At 38.3% G+C, this 23,559-nt stretch overlaps 1 protein-coding gene across 13 annotated transcripts in view; it reads right to left on the bottom strand.

Annotated features, from left to right (window-relative positions):
• Positions 1-21,616, bottom strand: part of SLC35F5 (solute carrier family 35 member F5) — a 31,550-nt gene extending 9,934 nt beyond the window's left edge. Inside the window, exons 1-16 of one of the 13 annotated variants that reach the window (XM_046944121.1) lie at positions 20,896-21,616; positions 20,554-20,671; positions 19,139-19,209; positions 18,416-18,491; positions 14,779-14,920; positions 13,556-13,699; positions 11,601-11,663; positions 11,133-11,207; positions 10,040-10,121; positions 8,516-8,706; positions 6,386-6,467; positions 5,584-5,671; positions 4,993-5,057; positions 4,560-4,664; positions 3,952-4,111; positions 2,907-2,997 (exon numbers count right to left, since the gene is read on the bottom strand). In XM_046944121.1, the coding sequence (XP_046800077.1) occupies positions 2,907-2,997; positions 3,952-4,111; positions 4,560-4,664; positions 4,993-5,057; positions 5,584-5,671; positions 6,386-6,467; positions 8,516-8,706; positions 10,040-10,121; positions 11,133-11,207; positions 11,601-11,663; positions 13,556-13,699; positions 14,779-14,913 (1,281 nt within the window). In that variant the 5' untranslated portion in view covers positions 14,914-14,920; positions 18,416-18,491; positions 19,139-19,209; positions 20,554-20,671; positions 20,896-21,616. Of the gene's footprint in view, positions 1-2,906; positions 2,998-3,951; positions 4,112-4,559; positions 4,665-4,992; positions 5,058-5,583; positions 5,672-6,385; positions 6,468-8,515; positions 8,707-10,039; positions 10,122-11,132; positions 11,208-11,600; positions 11,664-13,555; positions 13,700-14,778; positions 14,921-18,415; positions 18,492-19,138; positions 19,210-20,553; positions 20,677-20,895 lie in introns of all 13 variants that reach the window. The other 12 variants (XM_046944120.1, XM_004942978.5, XM_015289939.4 and 9 more) reach the window with 12 other exon arrangements.
• Positions 21,617-23,559: the final 1,943 nt, after the last annotated feature.

Raw genomic sequence — 23,559 nt, 5'->3', positions numbered from 1 at the left:
GTTATGAAAGATGCACATAAACAGACAACACAGGGAAGTGAAGATTTAATAGTGAGGAATATAAAAAGAGCAAATGAGATACAAGATGTGAAGGAAGTAGATTGACAGTTAACATATGGTTGGTTGGTTGTTTTTTTTTTTTTCCAGTAAATACCAAATACACATTAAATGGAGTAACAGTGATAATAGTTTAGTTTAGATAGTTTAGATAATAGTTTTAACTTTAAACTGAGTTAAAAATGTCAGTTCCCCTCAAGTTACCAATATCAACTGAAAGTCATCCAACAGAGTTTTAAGAGATGATTCTATTATTTCAAATGCCTTAATATTGCATGAGTACATGAAGAAGAAATTCGTTTTTAAGGATCTGGGCTCTGTATTTACTCAGGTTAAATAGCCTAGAGAAGAAACACTTTCTCGAGAATTAGAAAAGCACATTCCAGTGTTCAACATATTCCAGAAGAAAGTTTAGATTAATTGCTTCAGAAAACAGTCTAAGCTTTCCATGTATGTTATATATTGCTATATCTAAAAATGTATTTGCACACACAGTTCTATATATAAAATTTGCAGAGATTAACACATACTTTAAAAAAACAACTATTTTTGCTACTAAAACCTGCTCACATATAAACCTTTTCCCACCTCACTGAAGTCTTCTGCTTTTCTCTTAAATATGAAATTTATTTTTTTCCCCGTTTGTTTCCGTAATATATATCATGAAGTATTTATATCCTTCTTACAGTTTATATCACAAGTGGACACTGCGGGTATTAACAGCAAAATGAGTGCACTTACCCTACCACAGAGTGCTTTATTATAGGTGGAATACCAGCAAGCTTTTGCTGTATTTCCATGTTGAATACTTAGCTAATACTAACACAAGGCAAACTGAATCTTGAATGTTCACCACATAAGTATTTATTCAGGGTCTGCTTCTCCTTTTAACTTCTAATTTGACTTTCCTTTTATTATTTTTATCCTTCTATTTTTCTGCTTTACTTCCTCAAAATCCACACATTAAGCAAGAGTGAAATACAATTTTGGTGGGTTCTTTTTGGCATGAACTATTCTAAATGCAAAGTTCATTGACTAATTTCTTCCATGTAAGAATTGTGCAAAGAAGCACAACCCCAAAAGAAACAGAAGAAAGCAGTAAGTGAAAACAAGTCACAAATTGTACTACCACAGATAACATGAGCCACTTCTGTTCAGGAAAGACACTACTCAGGAAACACTCAGTTTAAGTTATATTCCACACATTGCCAGAATTTTTGTATCCTCATATTTTCATGTTGTAAGCTCTGTGTGAAAACTCAACACAGTATTTGCTTAAGGATTCAAGAGAGAAATCAAAGCAGTGTAAGCAAACAGAAGTCGACAGACCGTGACCATCGGTCTACCTGAAATTTCAGTAGTGCTTAGTTCTGAGTTTGGATAGTTTTGTCATTTTAACTTCTACCACCTTCAGCTAAGCTATTACGTGACTGAGTTGCTTCCTGATTCACATGAAGGTTTACCATCCCAGTTCTGTAACTTCTTGTATTTTGGTCACAGACTGTAGTTAGGCCGAGGTGCCTCCCAATTTTCAGCCCAGAGAACACATTACCAGGCACACAATTTTACCCCCAGCTTTCTAAATTTAAAAAGAAAAGCAAACAACCAAAGCCACCCATAACACCATCTTGCAGCCTCTCTATCTCACACAGGTATATGCACACCTAACTTAAATGACATACAGGTGTTACCAATGGTCAAAATGCAAGCAAGCATGCAATGGCAATGCTTTTCATTTAGCCATGCTACAGACACCTGTGTCTACACTGAGAGGTATGAAACTTGTAGCCATGTTGGACAAGGTGAGGATGCCCTGCCAAAAAAGTCACTATCATAATTCCAGTGAAGATCACTTGAACAATAAATGCATCAGAAAGAAAATGAGTTTGGAAGCTATTTCCAAAAAGTTAAACAGATGGTTTAACTTCCAAATTAAAATTTAACTTCGGAAATTAAATTTTTAACAGTATGGATTTAAGTCCAAAGTAAAGACCAGAAACAAGAAACTGATCCTGCCTTCAGGAAATAGAAACAATTCCTTCACTTCAACTTAAAGACAAAAAGACAGTAATTGTATGCTTGCAGAATATGCAAAATAATCGTTGTTCGTATTAAATTAAGAATTTTATATTCTCTGCCACTGATTAAATATTAAATTCAAATATTCAGAATTGGAATTCATGCATAAATAAATATTTAAAAACTGAAAATTCTACCCAATGAGCATGAGAAGAAAAATATTGGTAAAGCTTTAAGAGTAATATAAGCTAACTTCATAGAGCTTCTATTCTAAACTGGTTATCTGATTCTTTTATTATTAGCTCAGTAAGAATTGAAAGCGACCAACTTCAGTTGAGGACAGTTACATGAAAGCCTAACATCCACATCAGCCTAACAATGTGCAATTAAGCCTGGTAGCTTTGATATGCCTCTGCAGTAAACATATAGAATTCTGCTTTTGTCACTAATTGAGTATTTTCAAGATAGGCAATCCACACTAATTCTGTAAATGCCTTAAGATGCACTATACTTTAATTCTGAAAAACTCCTGTTATGCTAAAGCATTTCACCGGGCATTAATAATGACTCAGGGTACTTTTCATCCAAGCATCATCTTAATCGTATGTACACACTGAAGTATGCAAGTGATAAAGTGCAAAATTACTATAACTGTCGATATAAGGAAAGGATTAATTATAACGCAGTTCAACAGTTGTTAACAAGGGACAGTAAAAGCAAAACACTACTCATTGTATGCATCATTTAAAATAACGCTGCCATTGAATTGGGAGAAAAAAGGAGGGCATTTCAAGTCCATTAGCAATGCTCAAAACATAGCAATACATTACCTTTTGCATGCACATGTCAGCTATTATGGACAGAGGTATCGTAAGGCTTAGCGCAAGTGTGCCTATCAGTGATGAGGTAAGAAAGCAGCCCCTAGAAAATAATGATTAAAATAGTAAAGTCTTACCTCAAAGTCAAAAGACAACTAAAGTAGTACATCAAGCTGCAGAAGGTATTTGACTAAGTTTAACTCTGTTATTTCTGTAACAATCAGAATGTGTGACATCCACACTGTTAAAGATTTATAAAACTATATATACTTATGTAGACTACTGATGCCTTCAGGAATTAGGTTTATTTCCTATACAAATCTTCTGGGATGACTGAAGATGCACCACCTCACACACAGTGACTTTAAGTATAAAAATCTGCATTGTGTTCCCGTTTTGAAATAACTTAATATCAGCAATTAAATCCAACTTGCCCATCTCATCAATTAAAAAAAAAAAAAGAAATTTCATCATTATGAAATTTCCTAAATAACATTGTCCTTCCAGGAGATACACAAAGGTTTTCAACTCTGCTATATTTTTTGAGCTTTTCACCTAGAAGTTTCCTGTTCAATCTTCTGCTGCAGACCAATCCAGATTTACCCTATCATTAAACGAACAGAAGTTAGGCTGACATATGAGTTGCCATAATTTGGTGATTAATGCATTTTAATGAGATTTGGTGCAGTATTTCTCTGAAGACTTAAACAAGCACATCAACTACAGAATACTTATTTGCTGAATTCTGACTCATATTTCCACAAGGCCTCAGAAACTGAAGAACTGTTAAAACAGAAATTCATGCTATCCTATTGCTACTGTGATTCTATACTACCAAGGCTTTTAATCTCATAATGTGAGTTCTGTAGCAAACTATGCACCACACACCACTTGCTCTTTAAAGAAACCTGCTGCTCTTAAACAGGACATCATGAGGCAATGGATGACACCCTGTACCTCAAGCTAGAGAGCAAAACTCCTACCAATTTGACATCCCAATATTTGCTGACACAGTTAAAACAATTTATATTGTGAAATTTACATGAATAGTACATACCATAACCAGAGGAACTCTGACAGAACTGTTCCAATAAGGCCGTTAATGACAATGCACATCCATATCAGTTTACTGGGAAACTCAAATGCTTCAAAGCCGGTATAGTGTAGTAGAAAAAACCCTGGCCATAGCAGCAACAGATTGAACAGTCCTACAAAACCTGAGTGTAAAAACAATATTAAGTTAATAAAAATAAATATTGTTCAGCGTCAACAACTGAAATCTCAAACTCTGCTATTCTGACAACACACATACGTAGAAGATGCAACAAATCAAGATTTTAAGTCTTTCAGAGAGAGGAATGTAAGAAACTGTACCTTACACTAACAAACACCACTTAGTACAGATATTTACAGTTTTGAAACTGACATCAAAAAGGTCTGTCCACATTCCTACAGGTAGCGTTATCTGTCATTGTTAGGAGTACAAACAAGAAACCTCTCACACAACTCGTTTCCTAAGTACTCATTAACCATGGCAAAAGCAAGCCTTCTCTACCTCCACTGCTCTTCTAAGCCCTTTAACCATTCATATATGTTAACTGCCTGAAAGCAAAGAATGTAATGACACTGAATTAAAACTTCCAATAACGTTGTTTTTATTCTTACCAAAGAACATTGGTATATCGAGTTTATCTTCTCTATCTACTTTTCTTTTTATCATCACTATGTACACAGCATATAGCATTGCTCCTACAAGAGACCAGAGGGAACCTGTAAAGATGAAAAACACCAGTTTAAGACATGTCAAGTGTCACGTGCATTAGGATCAGCTATTTAAAACATACCTATTGCAAACTGGTCAGAGATACAAATTCTTTGTTATGGAATCCATCACTATGTAAAGAACATGGAAAATGCAGAAAGCTCAAAAATGTAAACACTGAGTCAGTTAAGCTATAAACTAGCTTTAGAAGTTGAAACTACAGAGACAGTTCATGAAGTGTTAAGTATAGAACACAACTTCAGTACAACGTCCTGAGTATTATCAAAAGATGGTACTCATCACCACACAATCTACAGTTATAAAGTAAGTAAATACCTATTGTATCTCTTCCAGGAGATTTCTCAGATCCAGAAAGGTTAACAAGTACCACACCACCAATGCTAGCAAAAAAAAGAAGAAATGCAAAATGCTACTTAAAACACAAAAGCTTTTTTGAAAAGATGAAAAAAAAAAGGAAGGAGAAGAAAAATTTCATAAAAGAGTTCAATCCTTTCACGGTCTTAATTAACCATAGCTGACCTTTGGCATAGCCAAAAGGAATACTGTATTATTAAGACCTGATCCAAAGCTATAAAACAAAAAAACCCACTTCCCTAAACAATGCACGAGGCATCTAATAAAGCAGGCGGACAAGACATCACATGTCAAGTCACCTCCATTTTTCTAATGCACATTGAGAAATCAGAGTTTAAAAAGTAACCACACATTTCCAACAGAAACTTGATTAATCTTATTTTCTATGCAAACATGAACTGTTCACAATATGCAGTATTTAAAAAGATGTTTTCCTCCATTTGTCTGAGGATTTAAAAGCACATCAATATATTGTCACAGACACCATAGGTATGTTTGTCTTCTCAGCATACCATGGAGTTTTTGATTAAATGCTCTATTGTATTATCTTACCTTAAAAACACTGCCAATAATTTGGACAGAGTAAATCTATCTCCACTGTTACTCGGAAAGACTGCAGCTAAGATTAAAGTAAAAAGCCCTGCAAGACAAAATGAGAAGAGTTTATACAATTCAGTTTTCTTACTAGTTTGCTCAGAAAACAGCACTGACACTTTATGCTTTATATTTCACAGTCATTTCAAATACACGATCTTAGCACCCATAATCTTAAATGCAACTATTATGAAACCAACACATCATGACCTGAATTCACAAACGAACAAATAAATACACACTCAACTGAGAACAGCTGACATACTAACAAACAGCAGTAAGCCTGAAAAGTCAGTGTGCTTTTAAAATTATTTTTTTATAAAACAACTCAAAACAGGAATATAATTTTAAAGCTCATATTCAAAACCTTCAAAAAAACTATAAAGATATATATATACACAATATTTAGGTGGTTTAAGTTCTATACACCCAAAAAGTCTTCTTTTAAATTACCAAGATGGCTTTACTCTGAATTGTATGCATTTTTGGCAGAAACTTACACTAATTTCCTTCAAACTTACTTTAAATATAGACACATATACTCTCCTTGAAAAACAAAAAGCGGTGAAATCATAAAGAAAGCCTAAGACTTCGCAATTGCATAGTGACATTTAAAATAGATTTTTTCAAATAGTTTTAAGCCTCATCATTTCCCCAAGAACACAGCTAAAACATTACACAAGCAATGTGTACACAACCAAAAATAATTTGAAGTTATAAAACTTTATAATGCACATCTGATGGTGTAATTGAAACCTACCAGAGGTTGAAGACAAGATATTAACTATGGCAACTTGGGTATCTGATAGAGCTTCTTGGTAAGAGAAATTTGCCAAGAACCACTGGAGAATGAGAAAAATAATTTACTGATTACATTACATGACAGAGACAAAATTAGAACAAAGTTAAACCAACCACATTCAACTACATGTATCATAATGGAATAATACACTTCAGAACTTCAACATAATTAAATAACATAATGGTAACACATTATCTAAAGGTATTTTTATCCTGAAGAACTTGCAAAACAAGATAATTACTGCACATGGGCTACAAAGAAATTTCCAGAGATAGACGGGACATTAGTCAGCCTAATCTTCGTTCTAAAAAGCAAACAACACTTACACTTAATGCCTCAAAAAACTCTGGAAAGATTCATGTCTGTCAATTCCCTCAAATATAAAAAGCAGCAAGTGCTTAAACTTTTGACACTGTCTCCCACAGTATTCTCCTGCAGATGCTGGCAGTCTGTGGCTTGGACAGGTACACTCTTGGCTGGGTAAGGAACTGGCTGGAGGGCCGGGCCCAGAGAGCGGTGGTGAATGGAGTTAAATCCAGCTGGCGACCGGTCATGAGTGGTGTTCCCCAAGGGTCGGTGCTGGAGCCTGTCCTCTTCAATATCTTTATTGATGACGTGGATGAGGCCATTGAGTACATCCTCACTAAGTTTGCAGATGACACCAAGTTGGCTGGAAGTGTCGATCTGCCTGAGGGTAGCGAGGCCCTACAGAGGGATCTGGAGAAGCTGGATACCTGGGCAGAAGCTAATGGGATGAGGTTCAACAAGACCAAATGCTGGGTCCTGCACTTTGGCCACAATAACCCCAGGCAATGCTACAGGGTTGGAGCAGAGTGACTGGAAGACTGTGTAGAGGAAACGGACCTGATTGATGCTAGACTGAACATGAGCCAGCAGCGTGCCCAGGTGGCCAAGAAGGTCAATGGCATCCTGGCTTGTATCAGAAATAGTGTGGCCAGCAGGAACAGGGAAGTAATTGTCCCCCTGTACTCAGCACTGGTGAGGCTGCACCTCGAGTACTGTGTCCAGTTTTGGGCCCCCCACTGTAAGAAAGACATCGAGGCCCTGGAGCGTGTCCAGAGAAGGGCAGCAAAGCTGGTGAGGGGTCTGAAGCACAGGCCTTACGAGGAGCGGCTGAAGGAGCCGGAATTGTTCGGTCTGGAGAAGAAGAGGCTCAGGGGAGACTTTATTGCTCACTATAACTACCTGAAGGGAGGTTGTAGGGAGCTGGGAGTCAGCCTCTTCTCTCATGTGACTAGTGATAGGACTAGAGGGAACGGCTTCAAGCTGCGCCAGGGAAGGTTCAGGCTGGACGTCAGGAAATACTATTTCTCTGAAAGGGTTGTCAGGCACTGGAATGGGCTGCCCAGAGAGGTGGTGGAGACACCGACCCCGGAGGTGTTCAAGGAATGTTTGGATGTTGTGTTGGGGGACATGGTTTAGCGAGAACCATTGGTGAGGGGTGAATGGTTGGACTGGATGATCCTGTGGGTCTTTTCCAACCTTAGTGATTCTATGATTCTATGAAACATTTCTTCATTAACATCTCATTAAGAAAATTTCAGATTCAGAAGTTACTCTCTGAAGTCTTAGACAAGGCTACTTGTACTGTCCAAGAAGGAATACACAGACATGCTATTAGCAGCATCCGTGAATGGGATGAAAAGGATTTGTTTTGAACATAATGACTTTAGTCTAGAAAATCTGCATGTGTGTATACATGGAAATACATTCAGACCATTTTCATTGAAGGTGGAAACAGCCTGTGTAGCTGCAACTCCAGATTTTGCTGCTTTAATCATATCCAGTGTTGGACAATAGGACTTGAAAGCATGGAAATCACTGTGCATCTTCTACAACTGACCTTAGAGCTAACTAGAAACCCAGGATTTCTTTTTTGTTATCCTCCTTCCAAGGAGGATTACGTTCAGCATGAGGCAGGTTTTACTACTGATAATATTTTTTAGAAAAAGAGACATAAAGAATACTATTTCTCTCAATACTCTACGTATAATAATAGTGAAAATTATCTAAGTTTTAATTGCATCTATAGTTTTCAGAAAAGGAAAAAAAAAACAGAGCACATACCACAAAGCAAAAGAAAAAGCTAATCTTTGCTACTTGAGTTGCAGTGAGTTTTCCTACAGTTTTTAATATTGATTCCTGCTCCTTCACTGCTGGGTATGACATGCGAGACAGCTTTGCTTCCAGCGCGTGGCTCGAGGGGAGCTGCCGAATCTCCATAATATTACTGAACCTCACACGAGGCTTTTTGGGAGCTTAAGAGAAAAAAAAAGAAAAAAGTTGCATGGGATCATTAAACTTTCCAAGCCAACACAACGTACTAATAAAACTATGATGTTTTAATACAGCATTGATACAATACTCCCCAATTTATGACAAGTTTTTATCCAAATAGAAGACTTCCCACTATTTTTATTTCTTACAGTACTATTTTGCTATTTGGTAGGTTGCTACTGAGGCAAAATACAACTACTGCTTGAAATCAGTACAGTTGTCTATCCAAAAAAAGCACCAACAAACCCACATCATTGAAAATAGCATCTTTCCTGTCAAAAATACCCACAAGACAACAATGAAGTTTTAATTAGGGATTATTCTGTACTGATAAATATTACAAGCAAGATTGACTATTAATCTAATAAAGAAAGTTAACCAAAAACTACACACAACTATACCTAACTGCAAGGCCAGTTATTCAGAGTATCAGAGTGTCCAACAGTTGTCAAAGCTTAGCAGAGATCATAAGGTCACTTCCCATTTGAAATCTCTAACTAATCTGAATATCAGCACTAGACAATTCCAGATTTCATTTATAAAATTATTGTAGCATTGTTTTCCTATGGAAAGAAAACATTACACACTACATTTATATGTACACTTATATTAACTTGATTTGATATGAAACAATACCTCATTTTCTAAAATACAAAAAAAAAAAAGAAAAAAGAAAAAACCTTCTAGCTCAAGCAATCATCAAGTGATTGGTCCCTGCTACCATGGGACAGCAGAGCCTAACAAAGCAATTCTAGAGATGTCATTTAGAAATGAACAAAGAGACTTTCCCCTTTATAACCAGGGACCCTTTTGCTGAGGATCAGACACAACTGGACTCAGACAGCCAACATTTCTTTAATTATCTGGGACAGCTAGGCCTGTTTCAGCTACTATCACATGATAGTAAAGCTCAAATAAAATCAGAATGCACATAGACTGGTAAAATTCTTACTTTGACTGCTTTGCTCCTGCTCTAAAAAGGACAATAGCTTGTTTTTCCAGAGGCTCACTGCTGCTGGTCATACAAGCCCAGAAGGAAAGAATCACAAGTACTGAACCCAGCTGGTCCCTTGAGATAAACATAGGCTGGATCTGTAGTGACCAAGAAAGGTAAACTGAACGATAGGCCTATGTTTTCTCTACCTGAAAGTAAATATGAGACTGCAATTCATGCATCATGAGATTTTAAGGGGAAGAGGGAGGGAGAAAGAAAAGGAAAAAGGCAAGTCCTGCAACATGACAGCAGTTATACCAATAAAGAAGAAAATAAATCAAAGAACTAGCATTTCAGTATTCCAGAAAATCTTTACTCACTTTTCTCTGTATCATTATTATTACTGCCACTTTTTTCAGTTGGCAAATCGTGGAACTTTACAGGAACATATAAAGGTTCGCTCTGAAAAGATGCAGTGTAAGTAAAATACAATTAAGTAGGATATTTAAATTACAAGCAGAATTAAATTCTTTGAAACTAAACACAACAAAAAGATTGATGAATACTAGGAAAATCATATCTAATTGAATATCAAGAATGCTCATATATTACCTACACTTTACATTCAACATACTACTATTTGACCGCTGCATTTTACAACTGGGTGCTTTTGAGTATATCTGTCATGAACACAAAAGTTATCCCTGAAAAATTAAAACCTACTGATTTAAAATGAGAAAACAACTCAAAAAACACAGAAGTTTCCATAGATCCATAACTTCTGTCCAAATGCAAAACTAGAAACAGAAAATACAGCATATCCATACAAAAATGAATCTATTTGAAACTGGTGAACTACAACTAAAGGTCAAAATACATGTCTGGGAACAGAACTCTGGTATTCAAGACACTTTGCAGGAGTTTCAATAAGCTTCCAATAAGACAAGAGTTAAGCTGCTTATTAAAATTAAATTAATAAGCTGTAGGAGTGAAATAATAAAAATGTTCCAGTAGCTGCATTTTTATTAGGCTCCTTGTTTAGGACCACAATTTTTGTGAGCGTTTAACTCCAAATTGTTTTACAATGAATCCTACTTCTAGGGTCAGGTGATCTTAATGCATTGAGCAAACTAATAAGATTACTTTTTAAATGTAGATAAATAAATTAAGTTGAAATAACAAAGAATGAAATGACGAATACTTCTGAAAAATCTCTCTTCAACTTCTCATTCAGTGTAAGAGATATATTACATATTGTAACTTGTCAACGCTCAATTGCCATCCCCTAAGCTATTAAAGAAACAGTGCGAGCTTCAGATCAAGATCTGTGTTTTGAATTCATTTCTGGATGCGGCCTCCAGTTTCTGTATGCAGATTAAGCAGCAGTCCGTGAGCAACAGAAGCATAACAAATTGTCATTTATGGGCAATGAAAATCACTACAAAAATGCCATCTGGCTTATCAGCAGAATACCAGTACTGGCATTTGATTCAGCGAACTGCAACACTTCATCCACTGGAAGGAAGAAGACAGTCCATTTCTCTCCAACTGCAATGCAGTAACACAGAATACAAGATACTCAGCTAACTGAACGTTGTTTATTTGTCTTGAAAGTTGTTTGGCTTTACCACTAGTTGTCAACATTTTGCTTTGGCAACTACTGATCTCAATATCTAAACATTTGCTTTTTGCAGTCTAAGTATTTATTTCATAAAGTACTACTGAAACATTTAAATACACATTTCATTGAGCTGAGAATCTTTATTTCCCATAACATGTAATAACACTACTTGCAGTACTTACTAGTAATATTTAAGTTACTATTTTCCTTTGCCAAAAGGTATTAGATAAAAGTAGATCACACTTTAAAAGACAAGAAGTCAAGATAATGGTGTCATGTTAAAATATAAAGCACCAACCTTCCCAAATTAAGGAACTTACCAGAGAACTGTTTACAGCATTATCTGTTGTACAAGCAGCAAAATAACCTTCAGCATCTGCAAACTAATTAAAAGAACCTTAAATGTAACTATTTATGATGACACTATTTTGAGAACAAGTTTTTAAATATTTTTTTCCTAGTTCTGTTACGATTCCTTCCCCATCATCCCCACTCCAATGATCAACAGGGCTTAGAAGTTCAGAAAATAACTCAATTTCAGCAATTCCCTTTATCTTCAGCAACCCCACTGAACGCAATATCCAGCTATCCAGCAGGATCAGGCTGTTAGAATGCCAAAATTTATAAAGTTCAGTTAGTGAGACACTCCCCTAAGTTACTACACATACATTACAATATTCTTTTTGATTCTTTTATTGAGACAAAACTGATTTGCACAAAAGCATGGAACCCTTGACTTAGTTTTAACAAGATTTCAATTAGGATGAGGTCAGCTATTATTTGTCCTTTTTCCTTCCACAAGCTAACAAGGCTGCTACCTGTTCCCTGATTGGCAGTTGGCTGTTCTACAGTTCCAGTAATAAATGGTATCTGCTAAATAAAGTCTTTGAAGTGGAAAAGGGCTTACAGTAAGGTGTCTTTACCTAAACAATCACGGTTGAAATAACCATCTATAAGCATGCCGTTTTTGTTCAGGTTGATAAACACAAGGCATTTTAAAGGCACTTGTAGTAATCATATTGTTGAATATTTAACTAAACTGCTTGAAAAACAAAAAGGCTCTGCAAAAAAAAACACCAGTTCACAAGACAATTGTATCACTACCTTTGACACAGTACTGCACTGGATTCAGCGGTCCATATAACCACTACACAATGCACTCTGGACAGCAGCCCCTCATTCTACTCACCTGCTCAGATTAGTTGATTTCATTAACTGCTCTGTACAACTAATTTTCCTTTAGTGCATACCTCATCGTTATTAGTCATTACTGCCAGTGAAGAACCTGTAGGCTGCTCTACCAAAAATTATGCCAAGATAACAGCCAAGTCTAAATGTTTTCCATGTATTTAAAGCAAGATTTAAAGAAAAAAAGAAAAAGAGAAAAACCCCACAGAAGTTAAACACTATTTATTTAAGTACATTACATTTACAGCTGTCACCATCAGTGAAGGCTGACATATTCAGAAGGACTAAAATCAGTTCTTTTCATACAGCTCATTTCTATAAGGAGATATTATTAACTACATGTTCTTGGATCACCTTTTCTGTTGCTTGAGTGCAAGATTAGCATCAGGCCAAATGCCTTACTGTTTCCTGAGTCCTGCTGCTCAGCATTCTGAAACACTGGCACAGAACAAGCACTCTTCAACATCTTTTACTTCCTTAAAAGTGCCTCTGTTTCTGTAATAATTTTAGACTCTCGCACAAACTGTGCTCAGTTCTAGGATGAGCAACAGAAGGCACATTCACATGCATAAAAGTTACCAAGTACAGGGTTAAGAACAGCAAAAAATAAATAAATAAAATAAAATCATGGCTCTACAACATTTCTTACATAGAACTTTAAAAACCTCAAAGTCTCTTCAAAAAACAGTTCACAGTTCTGCCAGACATAAAAAGAGTCATTAATAAAATTTAACTATAGTGTTCAAATACTAATTGGTTACAGATGTAAGGGAAGCAGAAGGGCCCACAACAGTGAGGCTCATCAGCTCTTCTTGAAAGGAGTCATCCCCTGCAACCGTTTAAGATTAAATACAAGGCTAAATGGCCAATGCTCTGGCTCAGCAGAGCACTTCTCATGATTCCTCGCATACTTTATACCTTCAGTTTCTTACTGTCAAGACTATTATGATCGTCTTCTCTGCCTGTGCCATTATTCAATTTGTAAATGCTTGTCTTAAAACATTTAAGCAAGCATACAAATTCTGATTGCCTATTTTAGATTATTCTATACAAACTTCTACAAGCAGTTCAAAGTTAAAATACTTACAAAAGCTGCATGCCTTCCACGAAACCCACGAGTACACTGTTGCCTCCATGGTTTCCAAACAATAAATCCCAAGAGGTATAGAACAAACATAGATGTTTTTGCAAAAGTACTGAAAAAAGGTTTGTTGTACTTCGTAAAAACATACTGTGGAAAGAAAATAATTGCAGTATGAAAATTACTGGTTATGTTGGAATTCATGACAATGAATGAACAGTTTCAAATATATATAGTACAGAACAGTCTGGTTTCCAAAAATCAGTTCTCCAGGTCTTGGCAACCACGATCAAGAGACAAGGGGGGTCCTACCTACTCCTAGGACACCCTCCCCCAACCCATCTTAAATAGCACCTTGTAATGTACTGTACCACCAAAGGAAAGCTAGTTTTTACTTAGTAACCAATGTATTGATTTGCTATTGAACATAGGACCAAAAATGCACTTATATGCAAATATTCCTAAATAAAAGACCAATTTTAAGAGCAGTAACGCAGCAAGCACAAACCAGAAAACATTATTGCAAGTAACATTTCAGTATCAGCAGCGTTTCCACCAGGTCATCGAAAAAAAATGTCATATTAATAACAGCATGCTGATGCACAAACGCTTTTATATCTCTCATTTCAAAACCGAGAAAGACCATAATTCCAACTGTTTAGGAACCTGAATTTAAGAAGAATTCATTAAAAATTCAATTTCTATTGCTAAAGCTCTGCTTAAGGTCCTAAAACTTAATGTTAAGTAAATACAGGCCAGTTTTCAGACTGAATATATGAGCTAATTACCACAAACTTTTCCACAGTTACAGGTTGTAACTCCATAATAAATAAGGCCTTTGATCCTAGACTTATGGTTTTTCTGTACTGAAGTCTACCTAACCTGTAGTGCTACAGTTCATTTACTACTCAAGAAAAGTTTAGGTATTATTTAATCAAAATAGCAATAAACAAATGAATTCCCTAATTACAGTACATTTTCCTGAGCTTACTTTGTTTCATTTTAAAACTGTCATTAACATCTTCTACACTGAAGCCAGTAGTCATGGAGTTGAGCTCGTTCATAACTTGTAGCATATACACGTGACTTCGGTAACCTAAAGGCCACTACCTTCTCCTCATTGATAAGAACATAAAGAAGTTCAAACCAACTGAGTGTGAGGCACTGTATTCCCTCTGAGCTTTTCCTCTTAAATAGGATTCTTTCAAGATGCATAGAGGAATACTTACAGAAGTGAGTTCTGAAGAGGCAACCCATATCACATCAACAAGGAGAAGAATGACAATTCCTAGAGCCATTCTTCTACGCTGAGAAGATGAACTGCTCTGGGAGCTCATTCGATTCATGACAAAAACCCACACCATTTGTAACCTATTCAGTATTAATAAAGGGATAAAACCCAGAAGATTACAAACAGCAAGTTAAAATAAACAAAAACAAAATGATAAAACAAACAAAACCCAAAGCATTTCAGATATATGAGATGGACCCACTATGCCAGGAAACACATGCTAATGTTCATTAAAAAGTCTATCTTTGACAGATCTGGTATGAGACTTTCAGAGATGTGAGGGACAATTACAAAGCAAATCTAGACTTTTCAACAATTTATCTACTGTTGTAGCACTGAAGCAAGCAGATGAAGCATGCAAATTCCAAAACCACGTTATAAGTTCTGCATAAGTTGTAACTGCATTTCTGTAAATTCTGATACTCCAAGCTGATGGCAGGAGTTAGTTTGACCAAAAAAAAAAACCAAAACTAAAACAAAAAAAACAACACAGATGATTTATGCACCTGAACTCAAACTTTAAGTATCTATTTGATAATTCATGAGGTATAGGCATTCTAGCGAAAATCTTTCAAACAACAGGTAAGCACGCGTGCAAGAGAAAGCTTTGCCTGTTAAAAGGAAAAGCTCGAAGAGCTGTGATTTGGACTGTGACTTTGCTACGTCACATACAGGAATAGCCACTTAAGAACACTTCATATGCTGAGAAATCAGAACTACACCTACAAATTAGGTTTAAGCTTGTCAGCTAGCAAAAAAAGCGCCTTATGAAAGCCACACAGAAATCACACCTAGAAATTCATATTTTTAAATACAAAATGCCTATTATCTTTTTCATATACACGTCTCACAGACCTTAGAAATATTTGTTCAAGGTAGCAACAGTTCTCAACTAGAGCAAATCTGGTGAACTATCAGGAAAGCATAACTGGGTTTAAATGCTTACGGGTCAACTGTTTCTGTTGAAACTGAAAGAGTACTGAAAGAGCAGAAGTATGAAACAAAATTTTGCATTTGGAAGATGATTATTTAGAATGAAAACAGTAAAACTTATGTGCAGGAAATGAGCACAGCAGTTGTGCATACATCAACCTTCGTTCCTTTTCTTTCAGAAGGCAAAGTACTTCTGTTTTATTCAAAGCACAGAGTAACTACAAGAAAACAGAACTGATATTGCTTGGGTTGGCCAAAAGAATGGCACATTCTGACTTTAGAAAGCTTGACTCTGTGGCAGCTTGCACTAAAACTAAATGTTAATTTAGTGTTTTCATTAAGTGTTAAGAGTTCAATAAATTCTTTCAAAAAAAATATATTTTTAATACTGCTTGTGTTTTAACTCAAGCATTGACCATGAGCAGATCTACATGCACTGTTATTTTCAATAATGCTACCAGAAAGTGATTCAGTCTTGTCATATTGCCTTATGAGTGCCAATTTTAAGACAAACTTAAGAAAACCTCAATTTCTATCCTTAAAAGTCTCAAATACAAGTTTAGATACAGGACAGAGTTGAACGTCTCATAGTTCTGTCTACTCATAGTAGACTTACAAATACTTTCTAATGAAAATCAGTAACATGCATATGGTAGTTCTACGATTAACATTAATTTATTTGCCTGTTTTAATAAAATGGATTAAGAGTTTATTTGCTATAGAATATATAGTGTTCCTTGCTGTTTATCAGCATAAAAAAACTCAAACATGCACCATCTTCAAGCAGCCAAAGAGTGATTCACCTTTTTGGAGCAAATCCTGACTCTTATGGTAAAGACAGGTGAACTGCTTTGTTAATATAGTTATAGGAGTTTAAATTACTTGGATTTTTCCACACGTTAACAATCACTCACTGTCTTTTCATTATTTATGCATTTTTTTTTTATGACTGCAGCAGTGCCACTGGCTTCAGTGAGGAAGTCGCATGATTTTTTTTACTTTTATTTTTTCCCAGACAAGCCTTTTCTTCGGATTAATCACATCTTATTTATCACACAATCATAGGGGTTGGAAGGGACCTCTGAAGATCATCTAGTCTAACTGTCCTGCCAAAGCAGGCTCCCTAGAATGCACAAATGCTTTTGAGATCACGACCCTATTTCCCACTTTGTTTCATGTCAGTAAATAGTCTTTGCCACATTCAAACATTGTCACTTTTACTAACTCCATTTCTCAGAAGAGATTATTTCCAAAGAAAAAGATTATCAAGCAGAGTTCCTGAAGTATAATTATACCACTAGATCTATGCTGATACATTCCATGTGTGGGCATTAGTTCTGGGTAATTATTCCACTTTCCTGATAAAATGGTGGGATTGACAAAAGCAAGTAGAAGTCTGTAAGACAGGAGCAAGGTTATGAAAGACTCAGCAAGGAATTGCAATCTCTATTCAATACAGAATAAAGAAGAAAACATTTGTTTTCAAAGAGAAAAATAGAGATATTATTTTAAATCTGAGCAGTCTAACAAGAAGGTTGTAGTGCTTAGAATTCTTGTGAGGGTTTTTGAGTGTTTAGGAATTGGTTTAATAGATACTATGTACTATGGTGTACCAACTGTGTTGCCATTTTATTATGACTAATCACCTACAAGCCATTATATTAAGTTTTATTATATATAGCCTACTGATCACTCACATTGTTGCATAACATACAGCCAAAATTGAAGCTGGGAATTAAAAAGTTACAAAGGATCTATAGGAAAAGTCTAATTCCTTGTCAGGCTACAGGGTGACAAAAAACAGTGCTAAGATACATCAGAAATAGGAAACTACTCCATCCTTTCACCACTTACATGTTGTGGATAGTTAGAGGAAAGGTAGGTGGAAACAGGAAGGAATTACAGTTGCCTAATGAATTCGAGATCCCTACACGACATGCTCATACCCATCACTCTTCTGTTCACACCACAGACTGCTCCAAAGCACGCAACCTGTATAATCTTTGCCTAGAGACTGTGTACATTCTGTAGTTGCTTAGTACTATCTTAGGCTTCCACAAATTATTTGCATTAGGATCCTTCAGTGGGAGTGGAGGCAAGGACAACAGAATTCCTAGTACTCTGTGGCTTAGAGGTTACATGAAGTCATTCAGAGTATCAATAGGTTACATCATTTCATTTCTACCTATACATAGGATTTAAAATTCAAATTAAAAAGAACATACTTATTCCTAAAAGCTACAGTATGCCTTATGTTACAGTAATAGTAACTACTACTTGCTCTTTTGACTAGACAGTATCTCCTTAGCATTTTTGAGTGCCTAATTAATCATTCTTCCATAACAAGGAAAAAGGCTCAAGAACAAGCAACTAACAAGTCTTGATTGTGCAGCAAGATGCATCTTCCAGCTAGTAGCTGACTAAAAGAAAGTAACACTTCACACAGAATGCAAAGAGATACCAACTACTATTTGGGGAAGTTTTAGACATATTATCCTACTAACTACTTACAAAGAAGGAGTACTCCCAAACTTGCAATGGAATGCAGTTATACATATTTCTCTGTATTTTGCTTCTGCACAATGACAGCAATCAACTCAAATAGAAATGAATACAGAAAGATCTACTTTGCTCATACATACCTTCCACAGTAAGCGTAAAACACAGACAGAAAACGCTAACGCATTTCACAGATCATGTCACAGTGAAGATAATCTCCTAGAGAAAAAAAAAAACTCTGAAAAACTGTTTGTGTATTATGCACTTAGATTTGCAATATATTTTCTAAAATTAAAAGTCCAACTAGCATCGACTGTTGCTCAAGTCCTAGATGTTAGAGGCATATACATAGAGAACCTTAACAATTGGTCCATATCAAAGCACTAGCAAGACAACACTGAATTGCATGAAAACAGGCTCATTTACTGTAAGATATGTTCCAAAGATCACTGTCTCTTCCTTCCTTATTAACAGAATGCAAGCGGCTCCTATGAGAAGGAAGCCAGTAATACTGTTTCTGTCAGACACCTCTCCTGAAGAGCAAAGGTTTCTCCTTTCAAAATATTTAATTAATCAAGTGCATAGAGTTATGATAAGTTTTAACTACCAGAAAACACACAGTTGGAAACAGAAAGGATGAGTTACAATACAGTATTTCAGCCTGTTACATCTAGCAGATACTTCAGCCTATGTTTGCTTTCTGTTCCCGTTACTAGGAAATACACTTTCCATGTTGTATAACTTCTAATATACTGAGTGAATGTAAATATTTAAGGGAATGTTCGTTTTAAATGCAATTCTTAATGTCATTATAATTTTCAGCAACTTGTATGGCTACCTTTTTAAGTCTTTTCAACGTTATTTACCATTTTAATAGTGTTAGAGTTGGAATTGCCATCTTGCAGAACCATTTTTCAGCCAGTTGCACGAAGATCTTCTGGAAAAAAAAAGAAAAGCATGTGAAAAAAGCACATTTATCGATTCTTGTCATGTTGTTGTGTTTTGCTTTTCAAATAGCAACAGTATTTGTTACTATTTGATCCTATATCACTCCATTCACCATTTCAATTTACGGTACTCAAAAACAAAAGAAGATTTAAAAAACAGTATCCACATAATCCACAGTAAGTGCTCAGCTGCTGCTTACACTGAAGCCAGAAGGCTTAACAGCTCACCCAACTCTTATTACACTGAATGGGCAAGTGACTACAAAGGACCCAAAGGTATAACTACAGCAACACTTAAGATGCAGACTTGTTTCTATAGCACTACACATTCCAGTGGACACATTATCACTTTTTCTACTGCCCACTCCTCAGTAAAAGTTCAGCCCTAAAGGGGAAAACCACATGAAGTTCACAAGATACGTAAGCACTTTCACTGTACTCATGATTAAGAAAAAGATCCTTATGAGTAAAAGGACTGAAAAATCATTGTAACACAGGAGCATTGCCCCTAGGTTTTTTTATGAGGAAAACTAAGCTCCCAAAGAAGTATTTCAGAAGAATAACACGATACCCAGAAGAGAAGCTCAGTCACCAACTACGAAGAGAGCAGCTCAACTTGAAATTCTTCCTTGCATGTGAAATAATCTTGTGTAAATATAATATGAAAGACAACATACCAAGGTTTACCCACAGAAGGAACAGCTTTAGTTTTTCCAGTTATACTGGCTGCTCCCATCCCACAAGTTCTGGGGGAACCCCCCCGCTCTTTGAACATGTACTGTCACCATCAGGTGATTCTCATTTCATGTTTGATTACTTTCAAGATAAGATAAACAGAAACAATGCATTGCATCTTAGCAGAAGAAGAAAAAAAAAAGCTGAAAGTAAACTGGCTGAAATGTTAAAAACATCCTTCTAAATCTGGAAATGTACATTACAGCAGTGTTAGTCTAACACAGCTTTAACCTTCGCTCTCAAGAGGTGCCACTGGGTGATAGTAAAAGCCAGAGCCTTGAGAAGAGATGGAGAGGTGAGGCTTATGCAGCTTGACAAGCGTGCTCACCGAAGCCCTGTAATCCTCACTCAGGACAAGCTTCCTGCAGAACACAATGAGGCAAAGGACCTCATTGAAGGACTAAAGCTTTTCACGCCAATATTAAGCGCTGCAAGTAAAGATCGCCCTTCTCAGCTGCATAAAAAGTTACACAAGCCCATAACATGCAGAGATAACACTCTAATTCTATTACCAACAACACCAAAAAAGGAGTAGAAACTTAGCTTAACGTAAAGAGATGCTTTAGAAATCTGCTTGTATGCAATACTGGAAAACATACATACAGCATCCCAGCATGACTACGTGCTGCTGGGCATGGACATCTATCGCCACATCAGTCGTACACGGCAGCTTCAGGCTGAAAGCCGGCAAGTAGGACCAATGTCGCCTGCTTCTTCCTTTCCTCCAATAACAGAAGAGAAAAAAATGAACGTCAGGCTGCCTAAGCCCTTTCAATGTAATCATGTACAGAGCAACAGACATCTGTTAGACACCTGTAATTACACACTTACAGCTTGCCAGGAACAACAAGTGACATCTACCTCCCCAGTTGCCCATCTAATCTTGTCGAAAGCAAGACCTAAACATATCGCAGTGTGTCACAGGACAAACAGCCACGGACCTCTGATAACAGCGAGCACAGCGGCCTTCCGAGCTGCACGTCACCCCTCGGCCCTCCAAAGGCCGAGCCCTGCGGGCACACTGCGGAACCACTGCTCTCAGGAACACGAGCCTGAACGGGCTCTTCCCTTCCTGCCCAGTTATCGCTGGGTAAAAGAAGCAGGAATAGAGGAAGGGGAAGTGAGTGAATTCCCTGAACGCGCTCAGAACGCAGTGGAAGGCTGAGAGCGATACGGCTGTGCACACCGCAGGGACCGTGAGGGGGGAAGCACGGGGTCTCTCCCTGCGCTCACGCACAGAGCGAACAGGGGTGAGAGCCAGAGAAGACAACCGGACAGAAGGACGGCCAGGAGAGACCTCCGGCCCGGCGCCGTGCGAGGAGGGGGCGGCACAGCCCCGTTGTGCCGGCGGGGACGGCTCCCACACACGCGGCCCCTCCGCCCACGCACGACGGGAAAAGGAAAGCCGCCCCCAGGGCAAGCTGCGGAGCGAGGCGGGTCGGGCCTCGCCCCCTCCGCGCGGCGGGCCGGGCAGGGAGGCCTCTCGCCCACGACGGCCGGTGGGATCTGACAGGCGGCGGGGCCGAGCGGGGGAACCGCCGTCCGCCTCCCCTCCCCCGCGCACAACCACCGGGACGCGCCGCCGGCCGCCCCCTGCCCGCCGAAGTACCTGAGCGCCGCGCAGGGCCCGCAGCTCCGCTGGCACCGCCCGCGGTCCGCCCCTTCCTCCCGCCCTCCCAAGATGGTGCCGTGCCGATACCGGCGGCCGAGAATCCATCCCCGAGGCCGCGAGCGAACGGCCGCCCCGCCCCGGGGCCGGGCCCATCGAGGCGCTCGGCGTTCCGCTTGCCGGCCTGCCGGGCTGCCACGCGCCGTGCGGTCGCTCGCGGTGCGCGGCCGCCGGGATCGCGGCTCCTTCAGCCGCACAGCGCCGAGGGGTGCGGCGCTGCAAGTCCGCAGCGGGCGCTCCCCGTCGGCGAATGAGGGGCTCGGCAGCGCTGGGGTTCCCTCTGACGGGAGCAGCTGTGATGGAAGAGAATTTCCTCCAGATAGTCGTTATCGAGCGTTTCTGCAGTCTCGTCAGTGAGATGCTGGGGGGAGACGAGGTCGAATAGATAAGAACCATGGAGGAACAGGACACGGTCACAGCACGAACTGGGGGCTGGAGGAGTAGGACGGAGCTTGAAACCGGCATGTCGTAAAGGCCTGTGGTCTGAGCGCTCCAGGAAATGCGGTGAATTAGCTCTCGGTTCAGGCTGCCTGGTGTTTTTTAATGCATTCTGAGTGTATGTTATAAATAATACTGCATTGATTCATTGACCTTCGGTCCTTGCTCTTCTGCCTTCAAGCCAGAACATGCAGCGAGGTGCTTTTATGTTAAATTTTGACTTCACGACTTCGGAAGGAAATTATAGATAAAATTCACTCATTAAAACTGGTAAAACAGCAGCCCTGTAGAACCTGGAGGACCTGAAAACAATGCAAAACGTAGTGGTGGGATCGTGTGTGCATCTCACAGCATCCGATTCCATTTTGATCTTGCACTTCCTTCCTGTAAGTGTTTATGCTGGGACCCAGTAAACTTCCACAGCTCATCCAAGGTCGCTGAGTTAATGTGTGGCAAAGAGATCCAAAGAGCTGTGGCTGCAGCACTGACAGAGACTGCAGCAATGCCTTTTTATGGCCAATGGCACTTAGTTACTGAGCAGATATTTTGAAATTTTTAACGCATAATTCATATTAAAATGGAGCGATAGTTAAATCCCTTGCTAATATCAAGCTGCATGCGTTCATGCGAGGAGAGAGAGCAACTAAGGTGAGAGGGAAGGGGCACGCCCTCAGCTTTTTCTGTCCTGCCTGATTACGCAGTGATGGAAAAGCTGTGGGAAGGTGTAATGAAGCTCAGCTCTGTTGTGCCTGGCAAAACATCTGGAGACGCACAGATGTCGTGTATTTTCTCAGTCATCGATAGTGGAAAACATACAAACTGAAACACACAAGGAGGAACTTAGGCTGTGGTTCTTAAGGCATTTGAAGAAAAGCAGGTCAATATTGTAAGAAGCCCACACGCCTGTGTTTCTTGACGCCTACAGATATCACAGGACTCCCGTATTCTTAGCCCCTGACTAAGAAGTTTGCTTCCTATTGTAGAAGTTCACATGATGACCTTGTGTCTTCCCTGAAAGAAACGGCTGTACGAATTATTTCCCCCTTTTGTGGGGGGGCTCTTCTCTTTTAGAATTAGTTTGCATAATCCCATGCAATAGGACTGTCTCTTTTAGCGTACTGCAAATACGCTGCATATTTATTTTTGTCGTGGTGAATATTTTAGGTACACAAATCTCAAGGCAAAATTAGATTTACTTCTCAGCAGCGCTGTAATGTTTTCATAAGAGAAAATATCCTCAATTTTATTTTACAGATGGATAAATTACATTTCCAAAGAACATTAGAATTTAGTTTCTGCTCTCCTGTGCTCCGTTTAGGAGAATGTAATGGATGGTTTGAATGAAGTAGATCAGATCTCAAGAAGGAAATTTAATACTTCTGTAAGCTCCATGATAGATCTTTACAAAGGAATTGTATGTGCTTATTTTAGAGAAATGCTTCAGAAGGATTTGGATCAGATCTTTGGTGAACGAGATAGAAACAACAAGGCAGCAATA

This window comes from Gallus gallus, chromosome 7 (genome assembly GCF_016699485.2).
Source record: "Gallus gallus isolate bGalGal1 chromosome 7, bGalGal1.mat.broiler.GRCg7b, whole genome shotgun sequence".
Classification (NCBI taxonomy): domain Eukaryota; kingdom Metazoa; phylum Chordata; class Aves; order Galliformes; family Phasianidae; genus Gallus; species Gallus gallus.
This window is presented reverse-complemented; position numbering and strand designations above follow the sequence as displayed.